Source organism: Lethenteron reissneri, chromosome 15 (genome assembly GCF_015708825.2).
Source record: "Lethenteron reissneri isolate LAM-NWPU_2019-01 chromosome 15, ASM1570882v1, whole genome shotgun sequence".
NCBI lineage: Eukaryota > Metazoa > Chordata > Hyperoartia > Petromyzontiformes > Petromyzontidae > Lethenteron > Lethenteron reissneri.
Genome location: NC_083793.1, coordinates 1826221 through 1846544, shown reverse-complemented (window position 1 = coordinate 1846544; position 20324 = coordinate 1826221). Strand labels below are relative to the sequence as shown.

The 20324-nt window shown below is 50.7% G+C and overlaps 1 protein-coding gene across 6 annotated transcripts in view; it reads left to right on the top strand.

The window, feature by feature from the left end:
* LOC133342575 (forkhead box protein P1-like) overlaps positions 1-20324 on the top strand; it is a 397236-nt gene that overhangs the window by 20302 nt on the left and 356610 nt on the right. For 5 of the 6 annotated variants that reach the window (XM_061551771.1, XM_061551770.1, XM_061551768.1 and 2 more), the window contains exon 1: positions 13633-13759. The exons of the other annotated variant lie outside the window; for it this stretch is intronic. In XM_061551771.1, the coding sequence (XP_061407755.1) occupies positions 13688-13759 (72 nt within the window). In that variant the 5' untranslated portion in view covers positions 13633-13687. Of the gene's footprint in view, positions 1-13632; positions 13760-20324 lie in introns of those variants that run through there. 6 annotated transcript variants of the gene reach the window in all.

The following is a 20324-nucleotide window of genomic DNA, read 5'->3' as shown; positions in this document are numbered from 1 at the left end:
ACTGGGCCACGATCCCGGTGACCCGAGTTCGATTCCCGCGCTTGGCCAACATCGGTGACAAATGTTTGAACCAGTCCTGGATCTCCCGTCGGTCAATTCAGCCTCAAATGAGTACCTGGTGCTAAAATCAGCTCCAAGCCTCCAGTAAATCACGTGACTTACCTTTGCCCCCTCCCCCCCACTCTGAATCCCTCTCCGCCCACTGCCAAAACAGACGCCACTCCATGCAGCTCACTTCTGTTCTTTCATTCCTTGTCTCTCTGTTTCTCTCCTCCCCTCTCATTATCACCATTATCATCATCACCACCTACTCATCTTGGCCCGACAGTTCCTTCCTTCCTGCCCGGTGCTCCCCTGCTCAACCTCTTCCCGCTGCCCCTCGCGAGCCCCGTGCCCCCGCTGTCCACCTCGGGGACTTCCCTCTCGGCAACCCTTCCCTCTGCTGGCCATCGAACCCCGTCTGCCCCATCCTCTCTCTTCTCCTTTTGTCTTATTCTCGCGCATTAATGTCATCGTTGGCTCTCCTCCCCTTCCCGTGGTGTGTCACGGGTACAAGGTTGCACTCGCATTATCCGCGATTTAACCGCGATCGTGGATTCAATTCGCGGGTAACCCTCCTCCCCTCTATCCCGGCGTGCACGGCAATCGTCCCCCGAGATATTGGTCCTATATTGGTCCTCCGTATCACAATGGATAAGAGGAGTTCTCCCGTGTTTATTAACTCCTTTACAAGAACACCAGCAACAACCACCACCACCGCCGCCATCCGTGCGCCAACCCCCCTGGGCCAGGAGCCGTGCTCCAGTCTCGCTGCTTGCCCAAGGCGCCCGTGCAGGGTTGCAAGTCACCTCGGCATTGAGCGACACTGTTGTCTCTTCCCCCCTCCCCACCCCTTAGCAGTAACTGGTAGAATTACAACTCTGGCGTTAGAGCGGCTAATCCTCGGTAATTATTTAATTACGGCTAATGTGTAAGAATTGGCCACTTTGTAAACAGGGCGTGCAGACACAATGGGATCGGTCTGATCCTTCTCAACCAGTTCCACAAACGCTTGCCCCGAGCCTCCGTCCCGAGCACACACTCACTCCTCCACGCGGGCGTTACTCATGTTATTCCCATGCATGATTTCAAGCCTGTCATGAAAGTTTATTTCATCTCCAATCAAAAATAACTACACACCGTGTGTGTGTATGTGTATATATAGGCCTTATAGCAAATCAATGTGTTTCCCGGTTAGCCTCATAGACTCTCAGCGGTAAGTGTTCTGCAAGCACACATTCATCAGAAGGGCGATGCTGCCATCACGGTGGTTTGTAGTTAACACGCACGTCCGATTTGCAATGAAGAGGTCACCGGTTTGATCTGACCTCCTGGAGAGGCAGTAAAAACTGTGCTCAAACAGGTTGTTATTTTTTGTTGTTAAATCCCAACCCCACCACCTCTGTCAACCCAGCAATAAACTCGGGTAGGCCAAAGTCAGTCGACCGGCAGTGCGCGTGCGGTGGGGTAAAGAGTGGCTACTCCCGCCACTGTTCAGTATAGAAGAGGAGGCCAACTGCCCCTAAAAAGGGGCTTTTTAGAGATATATGTGAAAAACCCAACGCAGAAGACCACTGGGTTTGATCTGCCACAAGACCACCCTAAACCGCATCCGCAGAAACCCGATGCACAAATGAAAATAAAAAAAACTGTCCAGTAGCTTGCGACTGTGGTCATCCAGGACAGACCGTAACAACGTATAACGACGCAATGCCCAATCCACAAATACGAAGGAGACATCGCAGCGATGATCGACACTCCGCTGTTCTTGACGCGGTTATCTGGCTTGACCTCCGGGACGTAAGATTGTAGTCGATGCACTGCATCTATATCAGCAGCCGTACAGAAGAAAGAAGAAAGAAGGGATCCCTCAACTGGAGGTCTCTCCTGCCAGAAGTGGCCTGAGCAAGCAATTGCAGAGTGCTGGCATCTTTACCGCTTTACCGTCAAGTACGGGCAAGGCACGCCGGAGGGCCGTGGTGACTGCTACGATGCACACCCTGCTGCACTTTGTCTGTGCGCCAATTGGCGATGCGTTCAGGTGCTCGTCTTAGGCAGGGTCAATCCAGCGGAGGTCCCAGGTCCGTTTCAGGTACCACCTACTCTCTGGGGTGCACGTCCACGGACTTGGCTCGGTGTCACAGCTCACCCACGCCTCTGTGTGTGTCAGCATAGCAAGGTCACATGATGCACGTGCTGCGGTGCGTGTCTGATCTGAAAATTGATGTGCCCTTGTTTACAAAGTATGTAGCTGCTGCATGAGATTTCATAACAAACACACCACATGTTATTTTCAAAGGTGACTGTGTCTGTCTGCGTGAGCTTCGGCAGTGCTCATCCCCATTGGCCAGCCTCGAGCCAATGGGATACATTCCACATTCTCAGGCCCGGGGCAGTTCCGTCCTTTGTGCGGGGGGGGGGGGGGGGGGAGTACTTCACACTCAATGAAGAACAAAGTTCATTGGGGATATGAACTCCAGATCTTGATCAACTCAGGCTACCACCTTCACTCAAACATGATCAATAATCACCACCAGCTGGTGAAGAGCCGACAGGAGATATTGTGTAATTAAGGACAGATGAATGTGGCATTTCCAACACTGTCTCTGGCCTAGAAGCATATACAATCACGGTTGAGATAGAGTGTTTGCATCAGGACACTTCTATGTCCTGCAGCAGGACCTTGCTTAAAGGGGGTGGGGTCTCAGCCCCTCCATGGATATATTGCACCAACGTGGTTTTGACTTCAACATTTTAAAGAGGGACTGAGCCTTTAGCGGGGAACGGAGTTGGTGCTTAGCCTCCCCCAACCCCATGCCCCCCCCATGCAATGAGTATTGTCGATCTCCTACAAAGCAGTACTCACTTTATATCACCTCGGGAGATGATGTACCGATTCGATTCTACAATCGTTGGTAAACATTGTGTCACGTGGCTGGATACATTGAATGGTTCCACCGTTCGAGAGTTTCTCATTGTAGCTCTGTGCTCTCTGTCACCTGTCGTCAGTTGTGTAATGGCACAATGCCTTTATTTCATACGAACCGGCGCTATTGCAGCGCAATTCGGGATTAATTGTCAAGAACCCATTTTTGTTGTTTTGCCCCCAAGAAGAAGTAGAAAAAAAACCCGAACGCAGAAACACACGCAGTGTTCGCTTGTTCACGACGCGCCCGTGCGGCGTGTGGAATGACGGCGCTCGGGGTGAGCCCGGCTCACTCAGCGCGAGCCGACAGTGCCAGGGCGAGCCATTACACGCCACTTTCAAAGCGCCACGGGTAAACAGAGGTGTTGTTGTTGTCTGCCTCCCACCGGCTCGCCTCTCGCAACAACAATGCCGCCGCTCCACCCCGTGCAGGTAAAAGGACTCTGCAGCTTCTGCCGGTACGACGAAGCACAGGTTGTGGCTTTTTTGTGTGTGTGTGGAAACGAGGCACAATTGGCGTGCCTCGACAGCTTCAAGGGGGGCAGGTGGCGTTATCAGCGGTGGAGAAGCACTGACCATTATTGCAATTGCCCATTTTGAAGAGCTCTTGCTTGAAATATTAGCCTGTTATGGTACCTGTAGAAACAAGATTTTTTTTAAAATCCCCATAATTAGGTTTTTTGGGGGGGTTAGATCGCGTAAATCTAAATGTGGTGTTAAACCTGCCACCACCCGACAAAGCCGATTTAGTAAGGTTTGTCACGTATACAGAACATGGCAATCCATCACTAGTGCAGCACACCGGCGTGTTTGACAGCAAATCCACAACATTTGCAATCTGAGTATGAAGTTTCGCCAGTAATTACAACTAGCATCATCAGTTGGACAGCCAGGGTGGTTGTGTGGGTGGTTGTGTGGGTGGGTGGGTGGGCTGGACACCACTAACATGTGCTAGTGAGTGAGAGGGTTAGTGAGGATATAGGTAGGATACCACTAACATGTGCGAGTGAGTGGGTGAGTGAGTGAACGAGTGGGTTGGTGAGGAGCCGGCTGGACACACCACTGACGCATCATCATCATCAGGTCACCGTGTTCCCGTTCAGCGTCGTGACCAAGAGGCAGGTTAGGTTCCGGTGACATCACAGAGGCAACAATGTACATGTGGGTCAGACCACACAGGACTTCTCATGTGATCGTACAAATGTTTTGTCTATTTCAGGGTCTGATAAAATAAACTCTCTTATAATTGTGAGCATAAGCCGATTGCCCGAAGGTAAAAATGCATAATTAGTTGACCATGCTGTTTGCCAAAAGTTAGTCATTACCTGCTTACTTAAGATTACAATTTCCCAGCCTAATTGACATGCTAAATTGTATTTCTAATAATAATTATTTGGTCCATTTTATGATTGGCTTTGCCTTCAAAGTCCACCAATGTTTGGCACTCCGTATCTTAATCCTGTCACCACAATTTGGAGGCTTCACCTGTGTACAGGAGATCGGAGCTGAGATTTGTGGATATCAAATGTTTATTTTTCTCCCTCCTGATATCAATAAGCAGTCTTAAAGTGGATCAGCTGGCATCCTCTATGCAGAAATGTAATTTATCCTGGATTAACGTGAAATATTAGATTTTTTTTGCCCGAGAAAATAGCTCACTTCGAAAATGCACAAAGGTGAAAGAAGAAGAGAATGATGAAGAGCCAGCGGGACAGTGCTTTCGTTTGGAGAATGTGAAATTTGAAAACCGTTTTAAAACCGATGCTGTCGTGGTGTAATGGTGAGAGAAACTGGGCACGATTTGTATGTACGCATGTATGTATGGTGAACTTCTTTCACGCCGTACGTAGCTAATCGTGCTAATCGTAGGTACGGGGGAAGGACAACAAACTAAACGCAAAAATCACTTCTAAAGAAATTAATTTGCAATCTAGATGGTTTAAAAGTGCACGGCTCCAGTGGCTTCTTAATATCAGATGGAAGAGCGTTCTCGACGGCCACAGAAGCGCATCTTAAAGCGCGCAATGCAGTGGCCGTTTTTGTTCGATGGACAGCATTTCAACAACGGTGAACATTTCTTAAATCCCCACCCCGCACCTATGTTCAGCCAGCGGTATAAAATGATAACACCACAGTTGCTTGGCAGGTCGTGTGCAGTGGGGTGAAGTGGTGGGTACTCCCAAAACTCTTCCACCTCTTCCTTGGCCGGCGTGAAAGAGGAAGTCAAAATTCCCCCTCCAGAGCTCCCTCGAGTTGACGCCCTTCCGCCAGCAGTGGCGTGAGCAATACATTGCAGGGCTGCACCTTTATCCTGACATTGTTTTAAAAAAAACTGCCGGCAGTGATTTTTATATAACAATAACAACGCACCTGCAAAGCGGCACTTTGTGCCCATAGGCACAACAAAAAGCCAAGTGGCAAGCACGGATTGAAGGAAAAGTGCGTGAGAGTTGATATGTTTCTGCTATTGAAAATATACGGTGATTGGATGGAATCCCAAAGTTGAGAGTATCCAAAAGTGAATTGTTTTTTGACCTGCTTCATTGTGGATGAATGCGGTGAGGATGAGATGAAACGGTCTGGAAGACCAAGTCCTCAACATGGGTGGGGGAATCGACGAGTGAAGTTCACAGGGGACATTAACCATCATTGAAGAGTGATAACGGGCTGACCGACTGCCAGTGAGCGAGCCACTTGAGTGAAATGAGCGGCGTCCTGGATCATCAATCGACCTGGCTGCGTTGCGCTGAATTCCATCAAGTACGGTAGCAACTCTGGCCCTTACGTGAGATCAGTATTCCAACTTTGAAAATCGTCGTATGGATGAGATGCCCATCTGCAGGGGCAGAGGTGGCAGTACAGCAATTAGTCTGCTGAAATCCACGCATTTTATTTTGGCGTTCTCCCTGACTGCGTGTAGCTTTTTCACGAGGTACTGTGGTTTCCTCCAACCATCCACGATTGCTCAAAAAGGAATTCGCCAAACCTCCCAAGCCTTTGCCGTGGTGAGAAGGAGCCTAGAGATAGTGAGGGCTCCCCTGGTTATAAGTAGTCGTTCAAACATCCCCGCTTATATTACCGGTGTTAATCCTGCATCCCGACACTGTGGGCCAGTATCAACATAATGATATCTGTTACCCACTAAAGACGACTACTCGTTTTTACCGACCTTACCCTGGCCTGGAAACGGGCGCTAGTCTGCCAGTCGGAGGCGATGATTGTTGTGTGCAATCCCAGACGATTAGTTCCAGCACCTCCGATTAGCATGGTTGGCTATGTACGGTGCGAAAGAAGTTTAACATTTATATTCTATTTTAAATTTTACCAAGGCCCACTGAGCTACAAAGCTCAGTTGTACAGAAGCGACCTAGCCACAAATGATAGCTCAACGTGTAGTGGCTTATCCTGTGGAAATGTATAGCATGTTTCTAAATGTGGAGGGAAAACTCCGCACGACCATGGGGAGAGAGAGACATGCAAACTCAGTATACAGCCGTCACGGTCGGGATCGAACCCACGACCTCCTGCATAACAGGCGAGGTAGTTAACATCTCGCCACCGTGGCGCCCATACACACATACAGCCGAGTAGAAAGCGATTGTATTTTTCAGAATTTGGCAAATATCAGTTTTCGCAGGAGAATCCGACTCGCTGTTCGGCTCACCCGTGTCATAGCTGTGGGGGGAGGGGCGGGGGTGATGTGGGGGGGGGGCTGTCCAGGGGTGGGGGGGGAGTTCGATCCAAAGGAGGAGGAGTGGGAGGGGGGTGTGCACAGGGGGAGGGCTGGGGGCCTGCACCTCACGCTGCTAAAGGGGCTGGGAAGTCCGGGCTCATCCGGCCGGCCCTGGCCACGGTTAATTGAGAGTCCACTCGTCTCCACCCCCCCCGCCTACCCAGGAGGCTGCGCCGAGTGACCCGGGCAGCCTCTGCCTGACCGCGGTGACCCCTGGCGCGGCATCAGCGTGGCGCACCACTTTGTTGGCTCGCTCAGAAGCCCGTGCGACCGCTGACCCGTGCCCTCACCATGGGGACCTTTGTCCGAGTCTGATCCGCGTTGCTCCATCTCCACCACCCCCTCCTCCCCCCCACCGGCCGTGGATTGACGCTCTCCTTAGCCACTGCCGTGGTGCTCCCCCCCCCCCCCCCCACATACAAAGCGACTGCTGCCGCCCCCAGCCGGGAGGGGGGGGGGCTGCCCTACAGACCCGGCGGCGACTCGAAACCTATTCCCGCTCACAGTTAAATCCACACCGTGACGGTTGTCGTGAACCGGTTCTGAACACCCCCCCCACCACCACCACCAACCCCCTAGGTGGACTCGGCCTCAAATGAGTAGCGAGTGGCGGTGTGTAAATATCGCCACTCGGGAGACAAAGGGGGCAGGGCGTGCGCGCTGCTGGCCGCCCACCCCATCGTGTGCTGCTCGTTAACGGCACTTGCCCCGACGGTCTGTCGAGGCTACACGGGGGATCTTTGTCCAGTGTGAAGTTTGCCGTGGTGGCGATTACGGGACGCTTTGATGCGAAGTGGATGTGCAGTGGTGACCTGCGCGTATCGAGACGTTTCCTACGAGTGGCTCAGTCCACGAGTACAGCAGTACATCGTCGCTCTAAATCGTGCGTGCAGCAAAGGTGAATGCGCAGCCCTGCAATGGCTTGCTCACGCCACTGCCGTCAGAAGAGCCTCCGAAACATGGAGCTCTGGAGAGCTCCTCTGCAGGGTTTTACTTTAGCCTGCTCATTCCACGCTGGCCAGGACGTCTTGAAGGAGGTGAGAGTCGCCCACACTTTACCCCAACATACTCCACCTGCCAATGGACTCACTGCTGTGGTGTCCCAGTGCCGTAAGTACTGACCATTACACCACCGTGGCAGCATCCAAGAAGGTGGCCTTGTTAACAGTAGACATTAGAATTGTGCACGTGGTGGTAAACAACGCTTACTAATCGCTGCCGGCTAACAACACGAGCCCTGCTAAGGGCTCTTTTAGCCTTGTATTGCAATATTAATATCAGAGACGAGAACCGTAGTGGGGTTCCTCTTTATTGGTTACCCTCAGCCAGCGGTGGAAAGTCCACATTCCAGTGGACGGGAGCCCATCTTTCCGTGTGACACCCACTCCTTGGACTTCCCAAAAAACGTGGTACTCGGAGGCACGATTCGGCGGACGCAACCCCTGACCGCGATTTGAACTCGCGAGTCAAGCGCGCCCCAACCGCAGTGCCACGCTGTCGGATACCGCCACGCAAGCCACATCCAAACAACATAGCGGGTGACAGGTTTGTGGCCCCAATCCACGTGTTGAACCACTGTGTCCTCATCCTCCTCCTCCGCCCCAACCCAAAACCTCCCAAGCAGGTGTGAGTCGACATCAAGAATAGGTGTTTCCCAAGTCTGATTCTATTCACGGCAGTTCCGTGCTGTATGTCGGATGCTCGTCATCTAGCAGCGTGGAGGCAGCGAGGGTGGGTGGATCACCGCACACATGTTGTGAAACTCTCTTTGGGTGTTGGTGAGGTGGCCATATCCTGGCTCGCCACGAGAAGACGGTACGGTGAAGTGCGGGCGAATATCGTCTGTCCCCTTCTGTGTGGGATAGAGCGTTGCCCCCTCGCCACACGTGGGTTTTCTCCGCATGCTCCGGTGACCTCCCGCTTGTGTAAACACTCGCTGATTGGCTGAAAGCATCTTCATATATAGAGCACCACAGAGCCAGCTGACTGCTGCTGCCTTCCCGCTCGTCTGTGGTCCCTCTGCGATCGTGAGAGATGCTGTTTGGGTGAACGACAATGATAACGCCACATGTAAAACTAAACCAAAACGCTCGCTTTCATTCGCCGCATGAATGGTGCCGGGTTCAAGGATTTTTCTAAAATGTCCATTTGGAACTCTCGGAACGAGCAGTGTTCACTTCACGGCGCGTGTTGGAGAATGTTCCTGGAAGCAAACGTCACAGAACTCTGTCTGGGATTACTTCAGGAGGCTGATAAACACGCAGAAGGAGGCGTCCCTTCAGATGTGCTCTGCTGAGTCTTCCTTTAGTATTGCAATCAAACCAACATGTTTGAGCCTCGGAGCTGACGTAGAGAGTTAAAGGTGCAGCCTTGCAAATTGCTTACTTGTGCCACTGCTGGTGGATATGCCTCCGCTAGAGGGAGCCCTAGAGAGTCCCTCTATAGGGGAGTCGTCCACGTTGGCCAGGACATCTTGGAAGAGTTGGGTGTACCCGATCGACTGGGGTTGTTATCCATTTACACCGCTGGGTGGATTGGAGTGCGGTGGGATGTAAGAAACCTGCCCCATTGCAAGTCCAGCGTGCTAAATATTCCCCCGTGGCAGCGTCAGGGCTGCTATGTACTGTGTTATTAATTTAACAAGGCGCATTTTTTGTTATCCGTTATCTCAGGCAAGGTTGTTGTTCGTTATTCGTCAAAAACTCCTAAACTATAACTAAACTCTTTTTTATTTCACCAGGTAAGGCCTGTTGCAGCTATATATAGCTCTGTTTCAAAAGCGACCTGGCCACAAATGATAGCCCAACTAGAAGTAGCTTATAGTGTGGACATTTATAGCAGCCAAATACTCTAAATGCACGTTTATAAATATGGTGGGAAGAACCAGAGGACCCGGAGAAAAATCCACGCGACCACGGGGAGAGCGAACACGCAAACTCCAAATAGACAGGCGTCAAGGTCGGGATCGAACCCACGACCTCCTGCATACCGGGCGAGGTAGTAAACATCTCGCGACCGTGGTGCCCACCCCACTAAGTTTTGGAGCCCGGTTTAATGGAGCGGCGACTGAAGCCCAAACGTGGTGCTGGGGATGCCGGCGGTGGCGGCTAGGAGCTCTCGACGCGCCGTGAGCCTCCCGAGTTCGCCGGCTGGCCGCCTCCTCGTCCACCTGCGAGGCCGCGTCCTTCACTTGAAGCTGCCGAGCATTCCCCCTGGGGAGATTGGCGAGTCGCGAGACATGCAGACAGCGAGCGGCGGCGGCGGCGGCGGCGGTTACACTGGGCCGTAACGGCACACACTCCAACACGGGCCCAGGACTCTTTGCTAATTAGAGCAAGATGTTGGGACCGCGCTCACAATCAGCCCGGGTCAGTGCCTCGCCACGGATCAGGAGAACCTCCTCTGCAAGACAACTAGTCCACACCAACAACAAAGCCAGTCTACTCATTTGAACTGTGTTCTGTGAGAGCCGTGAAATTGGCACTGGTGAAATTTTTGTCAGCGCAGCTTTCAAAAAATTATCTCCGAAATGTGTTCTTTTGTCTTGTACATTTCCATTTATTTTTTAAATTCATTCTACTTGAGTAGGTTTTCGCGATTGTGCTGTGCAGCTGTCTATTGGGTTTCCGTGCTGTGCTGCCAGTTGTTCTGAACGATGTTTTGACATTTCGCTGCGTGTGCTGAGAGATTCGGCGTTTAACTGATTTCACTTCTTGAGGAACTTCGAGACCTGAATTTAGTATGAAATAATACACTGCTAAGTCAAAGCCTCGCCAAGCCATTGATCCCGACCACTGACGCCTGCTGTATATTTCTCTCTCCTCGTGATCGCGTGGACTTTTCTCCTAGCCCTCCGGGTTTTCCCTTCACATGTATAATCAACATCACACATTTAGAGTATTTGGCTGCTATACATTTCCACGTGATTAAGCTACTTCGTTGGGCTATCATTCGTGGCCAGGTTGCTTCTCAAAAAAAAGATCTATACGGCTCAGTGGGCCTTGCCTGGTAAAAAATAATAGTTTAGTTTCAGTCTAGTTTAATGTCACTATGGCGGGGCCGGTGGTGAGTTGCTTCACCGTACTTCACCACGCTGGTCCTGAATAACCTGCCAGCATGTGCAGCACAAGACGAACTGAGTTGAGCTTGCCTCAAGAAGCTACCACCTGAAGAAGCTCCCGGCAATGTGGAGCGAAACGTCGGACATCACGACGAGCAACCCTGCGGTGCGACCTGTAAACACATCGGAGATAGCTCTGGAAAACCGTTTTGCTCCTGAAGCGATTTTAAAAACAAAACAAAAACTAATTATTTTCTGATATTCGGAGAAAATATCTAGATGTGCCAAATGTCTGATTTACGCTTTTTAATTCACGTTTTTTTTTGCCCAGAAAGACTCTCGAGTTTCAAGGCGGGCCCTGTTAAGGATGTTATCCCAATTCCCTGATTGTGTTTTCTGCATGGGTAAAAAAATTAAATCTTAATCGCTGAGCCCAGGTCCCCAAAAACACAAAGATGACAAGTGGCCAGCAACACGTGGCACGATTTGAAGGTGTGAACGGATAACGTTTCGACTTTAGTAAGGTTGTAACCCCTTGTGACGCAGATTAGACAATGAAGGAATTTACAAAGTCAGAGAGGTAAGCGGAGTGCCCAGAGAACACCCACCCATGTGTGAGGGAGGTAACATTCAATATCCGGACACCAAGGCCCGCACCCTACTGCCTTCTTACATTGCCTGCCTCCACTCCCATACAATGATACTGGCGCGTTACATTATTTCCCACTTTTATTCTCGAACATACGGCAATGCGTAGCTTTCAGCGTGCAGTGTATAACTTAGCCTGCACCAAATCTGCATTCCCACCCACCCCCCCCCCCCCCTTATTTAAAAACAAACCTGTTTTTAATTTCCACAAAACGCGTTTCATGCATTTCACAAACCTCGCACTTTCATTCATTGGAATGTCCTCTTCATTGTTCGACTTCCCCCCTCCCTCCCATCTCTCCTGAGCCGAGTGGGCTCACACCGCGATGCGACTGATTGTTTTTTATTCATCTGGGATGCTGCAGCAGCAGCGGTGTAAATGGTCGACGCACTGGGGCCCTGCAGTCCGCACGTCCGCCAGTTCAATCTGGCGGACGTGCGGAACGATTGCGCGCCGCCTCTGTCCACACGAGCGGCGTCAGTCGATTCGCCGGTCGCGTCCGATGGGGCGAAGCGTGGGTGCCCCCCGCCTTCTTCAAAGATATCTGGCCAGCGTGGAAGAGTAGGCCAAAAATGCCTTCTTGTCCAGGGGTCGATCAATTGATGTCTCCTGAACCGCGTGGAGCTCTTTAATCCACCACACGCGCCTCTGTCGAAGGGGCAAAACGTAGAACATACGATCACAGTAGCAAAGAGTAATGACTACATATATACACTTATATATACATTTGACTCTTTGCACAACGCCTGGGTATATTGTTTGGCTCTTCGTCTGTTACAGGTTGGCCACCCCTGCTCTAATCGGTTCCGAGAGCCCCCTCCCGTCGAGGGCCGTCTGCCCAGCAGCGGTGTGAGCAGTCAATCGCAGGGCTGCACCTTTCCCCTGTTTACCCTTTGGTTAATTGATCGCTTAATTACAAACATAACACGGGCCTCGAGAATCGGCGTTGGTAAAGCGGCGGCGACGTTGAAGGTGCAACGACACGGCTGCACTCTCCCCGTGGCACGCGTGCACGCGCGACGAGGGACGCTTCGATGACCCGTTGCGTGGAGTGTGAACGTCTGTGCAGGACACCTGTCCGGGCCCTGGGTAAGGTGAAGGAATGCAATCATTCAGTCTCTCGGGAAAGCAAGTACGCAGAGTGGCAAACAAGTGCAAGCACACGCACGCATGCACACGGCCAAGCGGGAACAAGCACAATGAGCCATTTGTTAGGCTGCTAAGATTGCTGATGCATTGGCTTTCAGCGAATTCGCATGACGTTGAGGCCAGATTGCTTAGCATCATACTCCTGCTCCATACGTCTGTACGCTTCCCCTACTCACTTTTGATGTTTGCTCAAGAAAGCTTCACTTCATCCCGAGTCTTGATTTTTTGTCAACAGGGTCCCGGACTTGGGATGTTGGGTTAATGTGTGTTTGAGTGGGAAATTGGAATACCTGGGGGGAAAAACCACAAAGACATGAAGACGAGACATGCGAACTTTCCCAACCCTTCACAGGCAGGTTACCAACCTGCTTGCTGCACTGCCTGCCAACAGCACCTTGCTGACGCTTATCACACTTTAATAACAACAATGATAATTTCAACTCGTAATGTGCCGCAGAACTCAAAGAGAAACAGCGACCTGGGGATGCGAGGAGGAACCGTAGAAAAGGGCTGCCACGTGCTGAGCCATTATGAAATATCCCACCAAGTTCTGCGGTCCTCTATATATTATCCTGTATATATTAAGGCGCTATCGGCCAATTAATGAGTGTTTACACGCGGAGGGAAACTTTTATCTCGTACAGATGGAACAGGTGAGGTCCACATTTGCTCTACGGCAGGGATGGCCAACCTGTACCAAGAGCCAAGGGGAAATGTAAGTGAATTTCGAGACTGTTTTTGGCACAGCACGGGAGACATTCATTATTATTTGTGCTACTGTTGATAGTATGTTCTACGTTATGCCCCTTCGATGGAGACGAATGTTGCGCATTAAAGAGCCGCGGGCGGCTCGGGAGACGCCAGTTGGCCACCGCTCCTGTGCAGCCTTCTCACAGCCCGCCAGGGTAGGGCACCTCGACACCCACGGGAGGGGAGTTCCACAACATTCCGTGTGGTCCACCAACCCTGGATCACAGGCGTGAGCCGCCACCGCCCACCGCCCGGCGAGGGAGGCGCTGGTGGGAGGAAGTTGGAATCTCACCGTCGCTTCCCCGGACAGCGGCTCGGCGGTCAGCAGGGTGAATCCAGAAACTCCGTGAAATATAGTTGAGCTGTGGCTTGGCTGCGTGGATGAGATGCAAGAGGAGGCAGCTGTGCCCTGCGAGGTGGAGGCTACGGTGCAGCGGCGGATCTTCGTGCGAGGTGAAGCCAGCGAGTTGCAAGCACTTCGAGGTCCTGTGAGCTTTGGACAATGGCGAGAGACGGATAATAGCCGTGGATTTTTTTCGTGCAACTTGAATTTGCCTGCTGCCCACTCGACCGTCTTTCTGGGTCCTGTATGTATGCTGAACTTCTATCGCACCGTACGTAGCCAACCGTGCTAATCAGAGGTGGCGGTCAAGATGATGCTGACAGTGATGCTGGCATTGATGGCTAATTATGCGACGAGATACACGCTGGCGGTCACCGACGCGTCGCTTTGAGATGTCTGTGCAGTTGTCGATGTTGATCGTTTTCGGTGTTTTTTAATTTGTGCGAGACCGTTGAGTTTCAGTTTCACAGTCTCCATGGTGGGGGTGGGGGAAGGATACGTGTAAGCGTTCTTACGCAGAGACGTGTGCGCAGTAGACATTAATAACTCATCTCATACACGTTTGGTAATTGTACAGGTTGTGAGGTGTATGTTAAACTTCTTTCGCATCGTACATAGTCAACCGCGCCAATCGGAAGTGCGGGGAAGCGCAACTATACGCAAAAAAATCTGTTCTAAATGAAAGAGTTTTCAACCTTGATGATTTAAAAGTGCACAGCTGCAGTGGCTTCCTAACATCGGACGGAAGAGCGTTCCAGACGGCTGCAGAGGCGCATCCGAAAGCTGCGCGTGATGCAGTGGCCGTCTTTGTTCGATGACTCGGAGTTTGGGGGGGTGATGGTTTTTAGGAGCTCCGGCGAAGGCACACGGTGGTGACCTTGCATCGCAAGCGCCGCCCCTCCTCAATGCCCCCTTCCTTTGTGTGAGCGCGGGCAGCGGTGAAATGACAACTGTGGCACGGCACGGCACGGTGGCTTTTTTCCTTTGGGAAACGATGACGGTCGGAAGATGTGCGGCCCTGATTAATGATATCATGAATTCCTCCGGCGTTACCGGCGACGACAAAGTTGACACCAGAAAGAAGAAGAAAAAAAGCAACGAGGCGGGGCAAACTTTTCTGTTTTGTCCTTTTCAGCAGCGGTATGCGTAACCTGCTCCCAAGCTCTTGTTTCTTCATAACCCGCATTCCTGCCGTGAAGGGATCGTTTGTATTGCGCTGCACCTTGTCTGTCAGCCCACTCATGGGCTCTGCCCCTGACATTGTAGCGTCTGGGAGTTTACACAAAGGTTTAACGTTATTGAAGCCACATGTTGATACGAAGTTTTGGGCTCCACGAGGTTTTTAAGCCTGTGAATTCTGCACTTAATCACCGCAACCTTCAAACACGGCGGCGTTACAATTTTGTTATATTTTTTGTGTGTGTGCGTCTGGGCCTGGTAACATTTGAACATGAGCACTTTGAGATTGCGTTTGTGTTTGAATTTAAAGTTTGGGAGCTTGTTATACACACACACACACATACACACACGTGTACACACAGACGGAGACATATCCCCGGGTAGATTTATAGACTGTCAGGGTAAGTAATGCCAGTGACCACCTATTAGGGGTGACATGCTTACAAGATGGAATGGTGTGGGGCCAGCTGCACTCCCGGACCGCCTTGATATCTCTCGTGCGATGCCGACCGTGACACCGACGGCAACTCGTCCCAGTCTGAGCCCACCACCGACGAGGCAGCCTCAGCCGTGCTGTGTCAGCGCTGCTGTGCACGCTTAGGAATCGAAGCGGACTCGAAGGCAGCGTACAAAAAAACACTTTCCTACCACTCCAAACGGTGAGAGGGACCCCCCGTGTAGCCCCAAACCGACTGTTGGGACACGTGCTGTTAGCCAGCACCTCATGAAGGCCTTGCACGGCAGGCGGAGGAAGTGGATGGCCAACACCACGCCCGGCCGCCTTTGTCTTCCCACTGGCATTGTTTACACATTGCAACCAGGTACTCATTTGAGGCTAAGTCGACTTCGGGGAGACCCAGGACTGGTTCAGGTGATCGTCAATGTTGTCGGCCCTGAGTGGGAATCGAACTTGGGCTGCCAGGTTTTGGAGCTCGGCACGCAAATATGTCTGCACTTCCGCTCCCCACTATCCTACCACTCCACACCAGCAACAACAACAACAGCAGCCGGCGCCCTTCACAAACACAGTGGCGAGATCACCTCGGAATTGTGCCAAGCTAGGTGCTCTTTGAAGCCACGGAAAAGAGGTGAGAATTCTGTGGCAGGTGATCACTGGAAGGACCCACGTGTTACGGGTTGACCAGCCGTAGGGACCGGCAGATGCACAACCTTCACTCGGCACCATGCCATCTCGCCGAGCTTTAGCCACCCGATGCGCCGCTCGTTGTTGTGAGAGTCCATCCCTCCCCCTCTCTATGTTGTTGGGGGGGGGGGGCTTCCACAACCTTCCCAGCAGCGCCCTTCACGATCCCTTTCCACAGAGGCTGATCTTGACACCGCTGGTAGCAGTTGTCCGTAAAATCCACCAGACCCAAAAGTTTTTCTCGACCACCTTAGCCCGTCTCTCCCCTTTGTCTATGCTGTGTCAGTTTAACTCCCTCTATCTGGCCAAACGGGAGCTATTTGGCCATGGCAGTGGCTGGACATGGGGGCTACGTGACTCAGCCAATGCACCCTCGCCTGCCAGAGGAAGCCGGTGATGGGACTGCGTCCAGATCTGTCGGGTATAATGCGAGATCCTCGCACAATCCGATCTGGATAGACCCCAAAAATACAAAGTTCCCCTGTATAGCCTTTAACAGATTGTTGGTGCAAGTGCTGTTAGCGAGCAGCACCTATGAAGGCCGGCACGGCACACGAGGGGGTGGGTGGCCAACATTACCCCTGGCCACCTTTGTCTCCCAAGTTTACACACCGCACCAATTGCTGATTTAGGGCTGATAATATAATCATCACCGACGTTGGCCATGAGCGGGAATCGAACTCGGGCCGCTGGATTCGTTGTGCAGTGTGCTAACCGCTGCACCCACCGCTCCCCAATGAATGCCACACACGGACAGCGAGACAAAGATGAGATTTGACATTTAGCACTGAGCATCGTCGGACAAGTCCTCGTGTAGCAAACACCTGTTGAACATATGCCGTGGAAGTGGAGGACTTGTTAAAAATATAAATAAATCTTTCTAACGCGATTGCAAGCCTTCGCTGGCGGCAATTTATTAAGGTAAACGTGTTTGTTTTATTGAACAGCACGTCTCAATTATACCATCAAATCTTAATTAATTGCTGAGCGGTCATTTAACCGGGAGGCTATTATCATCATCATCATCAGAGTGGCAATGATTGGCAGTGGATTGCCAGATTTTTTTTTTTGCTAAGGCATTATGTGAATGTGCACACTCGTCAAATTGCGTGTGTGTGCTTGTGTGTACACGTGTGTGCTTGTGTGGATGTGTGGGGAGCGATAGTGTAACAGTTAGCGCTACGCTGCGCTACGAACCTGGCGACCCGGGTTCAGTTTCAGTTTCATTTATTTGGTGTAGCCCTGTGAGCCATTCGGCTCTTGAATCAGTTGCAACCGCAACAAACAAAAAACAAAAACATGAACAAGAAAACATATTCAAGTGACTATGCGCAAGCAGAAAAATCCATGAAAAAACTGCAAAGTCTTCCAGAAAAAAAAGCATCGTACACCAACGTTGTGCAAAAATCCCAGTGGGATGCAAGTCAAACAACAGCCACAAGACAACTTAGATTAAAGCCATCATTCTAACTCCGTACTACAACAAACAAACATGGCCAAACCAAAAAACTTTTTCTAAATTACCAAAATAAAGCCATAAGCAATGTTACAGTGATCATCGGAACTGTGACCGAAATTTCACAAACGACATAAACAACATGTACCACCGATTCCGGCTCACGGCCAACACCGGTGAAGATTATCTGAACCGGTCCTAGGACTCCCCTAGGTCGACTCGGCCTCAAAATGAGTACCTGGTGCGATGTGTAAACATCGCCACGAGGGAGACAAATGCGGCCGGGCGCGGTGTTGGCCACCCACCCCCTCGTGTGCCGTGCCGGCCTTAATAGGTGCTCGCTTAAACCACTTGCCCCTACTGTCTGTTCAGGCTATACGGGGGATCTTTGTCTTTGTGTGTGCACCTAGCCTGGCACAAGCGCCGAGGTGACGTCACCGCCGCTGAGTGGCGAATGGCAGCTTCTTCTTGTTGGTGTGTGTGTGTGGGAAGCGGGATGGCGCGGTGGTTAGCGTGCACTGCGCTGCGAACCCAGCGACCCGAGTTCGATTCTCATCCCTGGGCCAGTAACAAATATTTGAACCGGTAATGGGCCTTCCCTAGGTCGGCTCGGCATGAAATGTGTACCTGGTGCTCTGTATGAACATCAGCACCGGGAAGACAAAGGCGGAAAAGCGAGGCGCTTGCCACCCACCTCCCTCCATATGCCGTGCCGGCTTTCACAGGTGCTCGCTAACGGCACTTTCCCCAACGGCGTTTGTCGCCTGCATGTGGGGATCTTTGTGTTTTATTGTTCCAGTTCTCATGTTCACGAGAGATGGGCAGGAGGTGGCAGTACAACAAGTCGGTTTATGAAGCCCACCTGTATGGACCCTCACTTTATTGTCTTCTATCTTGTGCGGGTTTTCTCTGGGAATTTTGGCCTATAAAAGTAACCCAGAGTGGCAACGAAGAGAAATTAACATTGCCTCGATAGAGGGTACGTGCGCTGGGGAGATGGAGCGATGAAAACGGCCGGTGCGCGCTCCTGTGGATTGTTACAAAGCAGGATCGCGAGAGGTGGCAGTGGATTGAGGGGGGTGGGGGCTTCATCCAGCAGCGGATTGATCATGGCTGATGGTGACAATGTTGACTTTGGCCTCTGGACGAGCAGAACAAAACCGGCTAAACACCCAGAAGCAGATCCCTGGCGAAGCAGTCTTGAGACTCAATGAAGCTGATTTTCTGGATATTTGTGTGACTAAAAGTCACGTGACTCTAACGGATGATGGCCGATGGTCACGAATAATGATGTTTGGCAGCAGCCAAGGAATGGAATGGATCGCAGCGCCTGCCTACCCGAGAGATGGAGCGATGCAATCTGCCGGTGCCGCGTGGATTATTACATCGGAGGAACGTGAGAGGTGGCGGTGGCTTGGAGAGGCCTTCATCCAGCAGTGGATTGGCCATGGCTGATGGTGATGATGATAGGCCAAACATTCCAAAGCAGGACCCGTTATGAAAAAAAACATCTCTGGATAATGAATTACAATGATCGTTAGCGAATGGTGACGCTAAAACGTAACCTTTCTTTGCTGCTTCCAATCGAAAGCAACAACACAAAAAAAAAACCTTGGCGACATTAGCAAACGTAATTGTCACCGTTTTGAAACGGTCATTTTTCCACTGCATACTATCGTTGCATGCTCCGCCCTAGTTACGGATCTCAGCTGTTCTTCTGGCGGCTACCTCCTTTGTTCGATGTGAGTCTCTCTATGTTTTGAAGTAACCTGAGATTCTAACACAAACACGTGCTACCTCGCCGTGAGATCCTTAGGAAAGGATGAAAAAAACTATTTTTTGCCAAAGTTTTTTTTCTCCCGAAAATCAAATAAAATAAAAACCTTATGTTTGTCTTTGTACCTTTTAGAAATAGCTTCTAAGTTTGAAAGGTTCGGGTACAATTGGGTGAGCGAATGGTTACTTAGAACTGTTTCCAGCATAAGATGGTTTTATAAAGTCTAAGTGCCGGTCTACTGAGCATTGTTAAGGTGTCTGTTTATAATTTAGTGAATCTCTGGAGTAACAATAGAAAGAACTCAGATTGTATGGGTAATGATAATAATCATAGTTTAGTTCCCTGTCATTTCTGCACCGTGTCCAACCAAGGTTTGTTTTGACCATACAGCGCCATGCTGGTCGATGCGTGTTGATGAATGAGGACAGGACCGGCTCAGATGCCACTTGCCACTTATGTTCGTCACGGCCTGGAATTGAACTCGGGTCACCGGGTTCACGATGTCGTGCACTAAGAAATACATGTACAGAATAGATCAACATGAGTTGTTGTCATCTATTTAACTTTAGTGGAAGCTGTAAGGAATATGTCTCAGACAAAGTGGCAATGTGTCTTGTTTATATTGTTAATTGTTAATTTAATATTTTAATTTTTGCTCGTTAAGCAATTATTTTGGCTGTACTGTATCTCCCACGCGTTCTGTTCCCTTGTTGGCTGTTCCGTCGTGTGGATCACTTTGATGTTGCTGTTCGTGTTCTGTGCTGATGCACCACGAATCTCCCTTGCAAACCTAGCTGGGTAACTGGCTACACGTGTAAATAAATGAGACATTGATTGATTGTTTAAACAATCGAGCGGTGCTCCTCTCCGTTAGTGAACCAGCATTGTAAATTCCGCATTGCTATGATGAGGCCCAGTCTTTGTATAAAAAATCACTGTTTTATAACCCCTGCAATCCACATGTAAGTGAAAGATCATATTTTTATTGAACAGGAAGATCCAAAACTTGGGCATTGATTCGAACATTTAGAACGATCCCAAAAAAGCAATTGTTTTGGATTGATCCATAAATGCGGCATCACGGGAAGTGATGTCACTTCTACGATGAAACATCTGCAC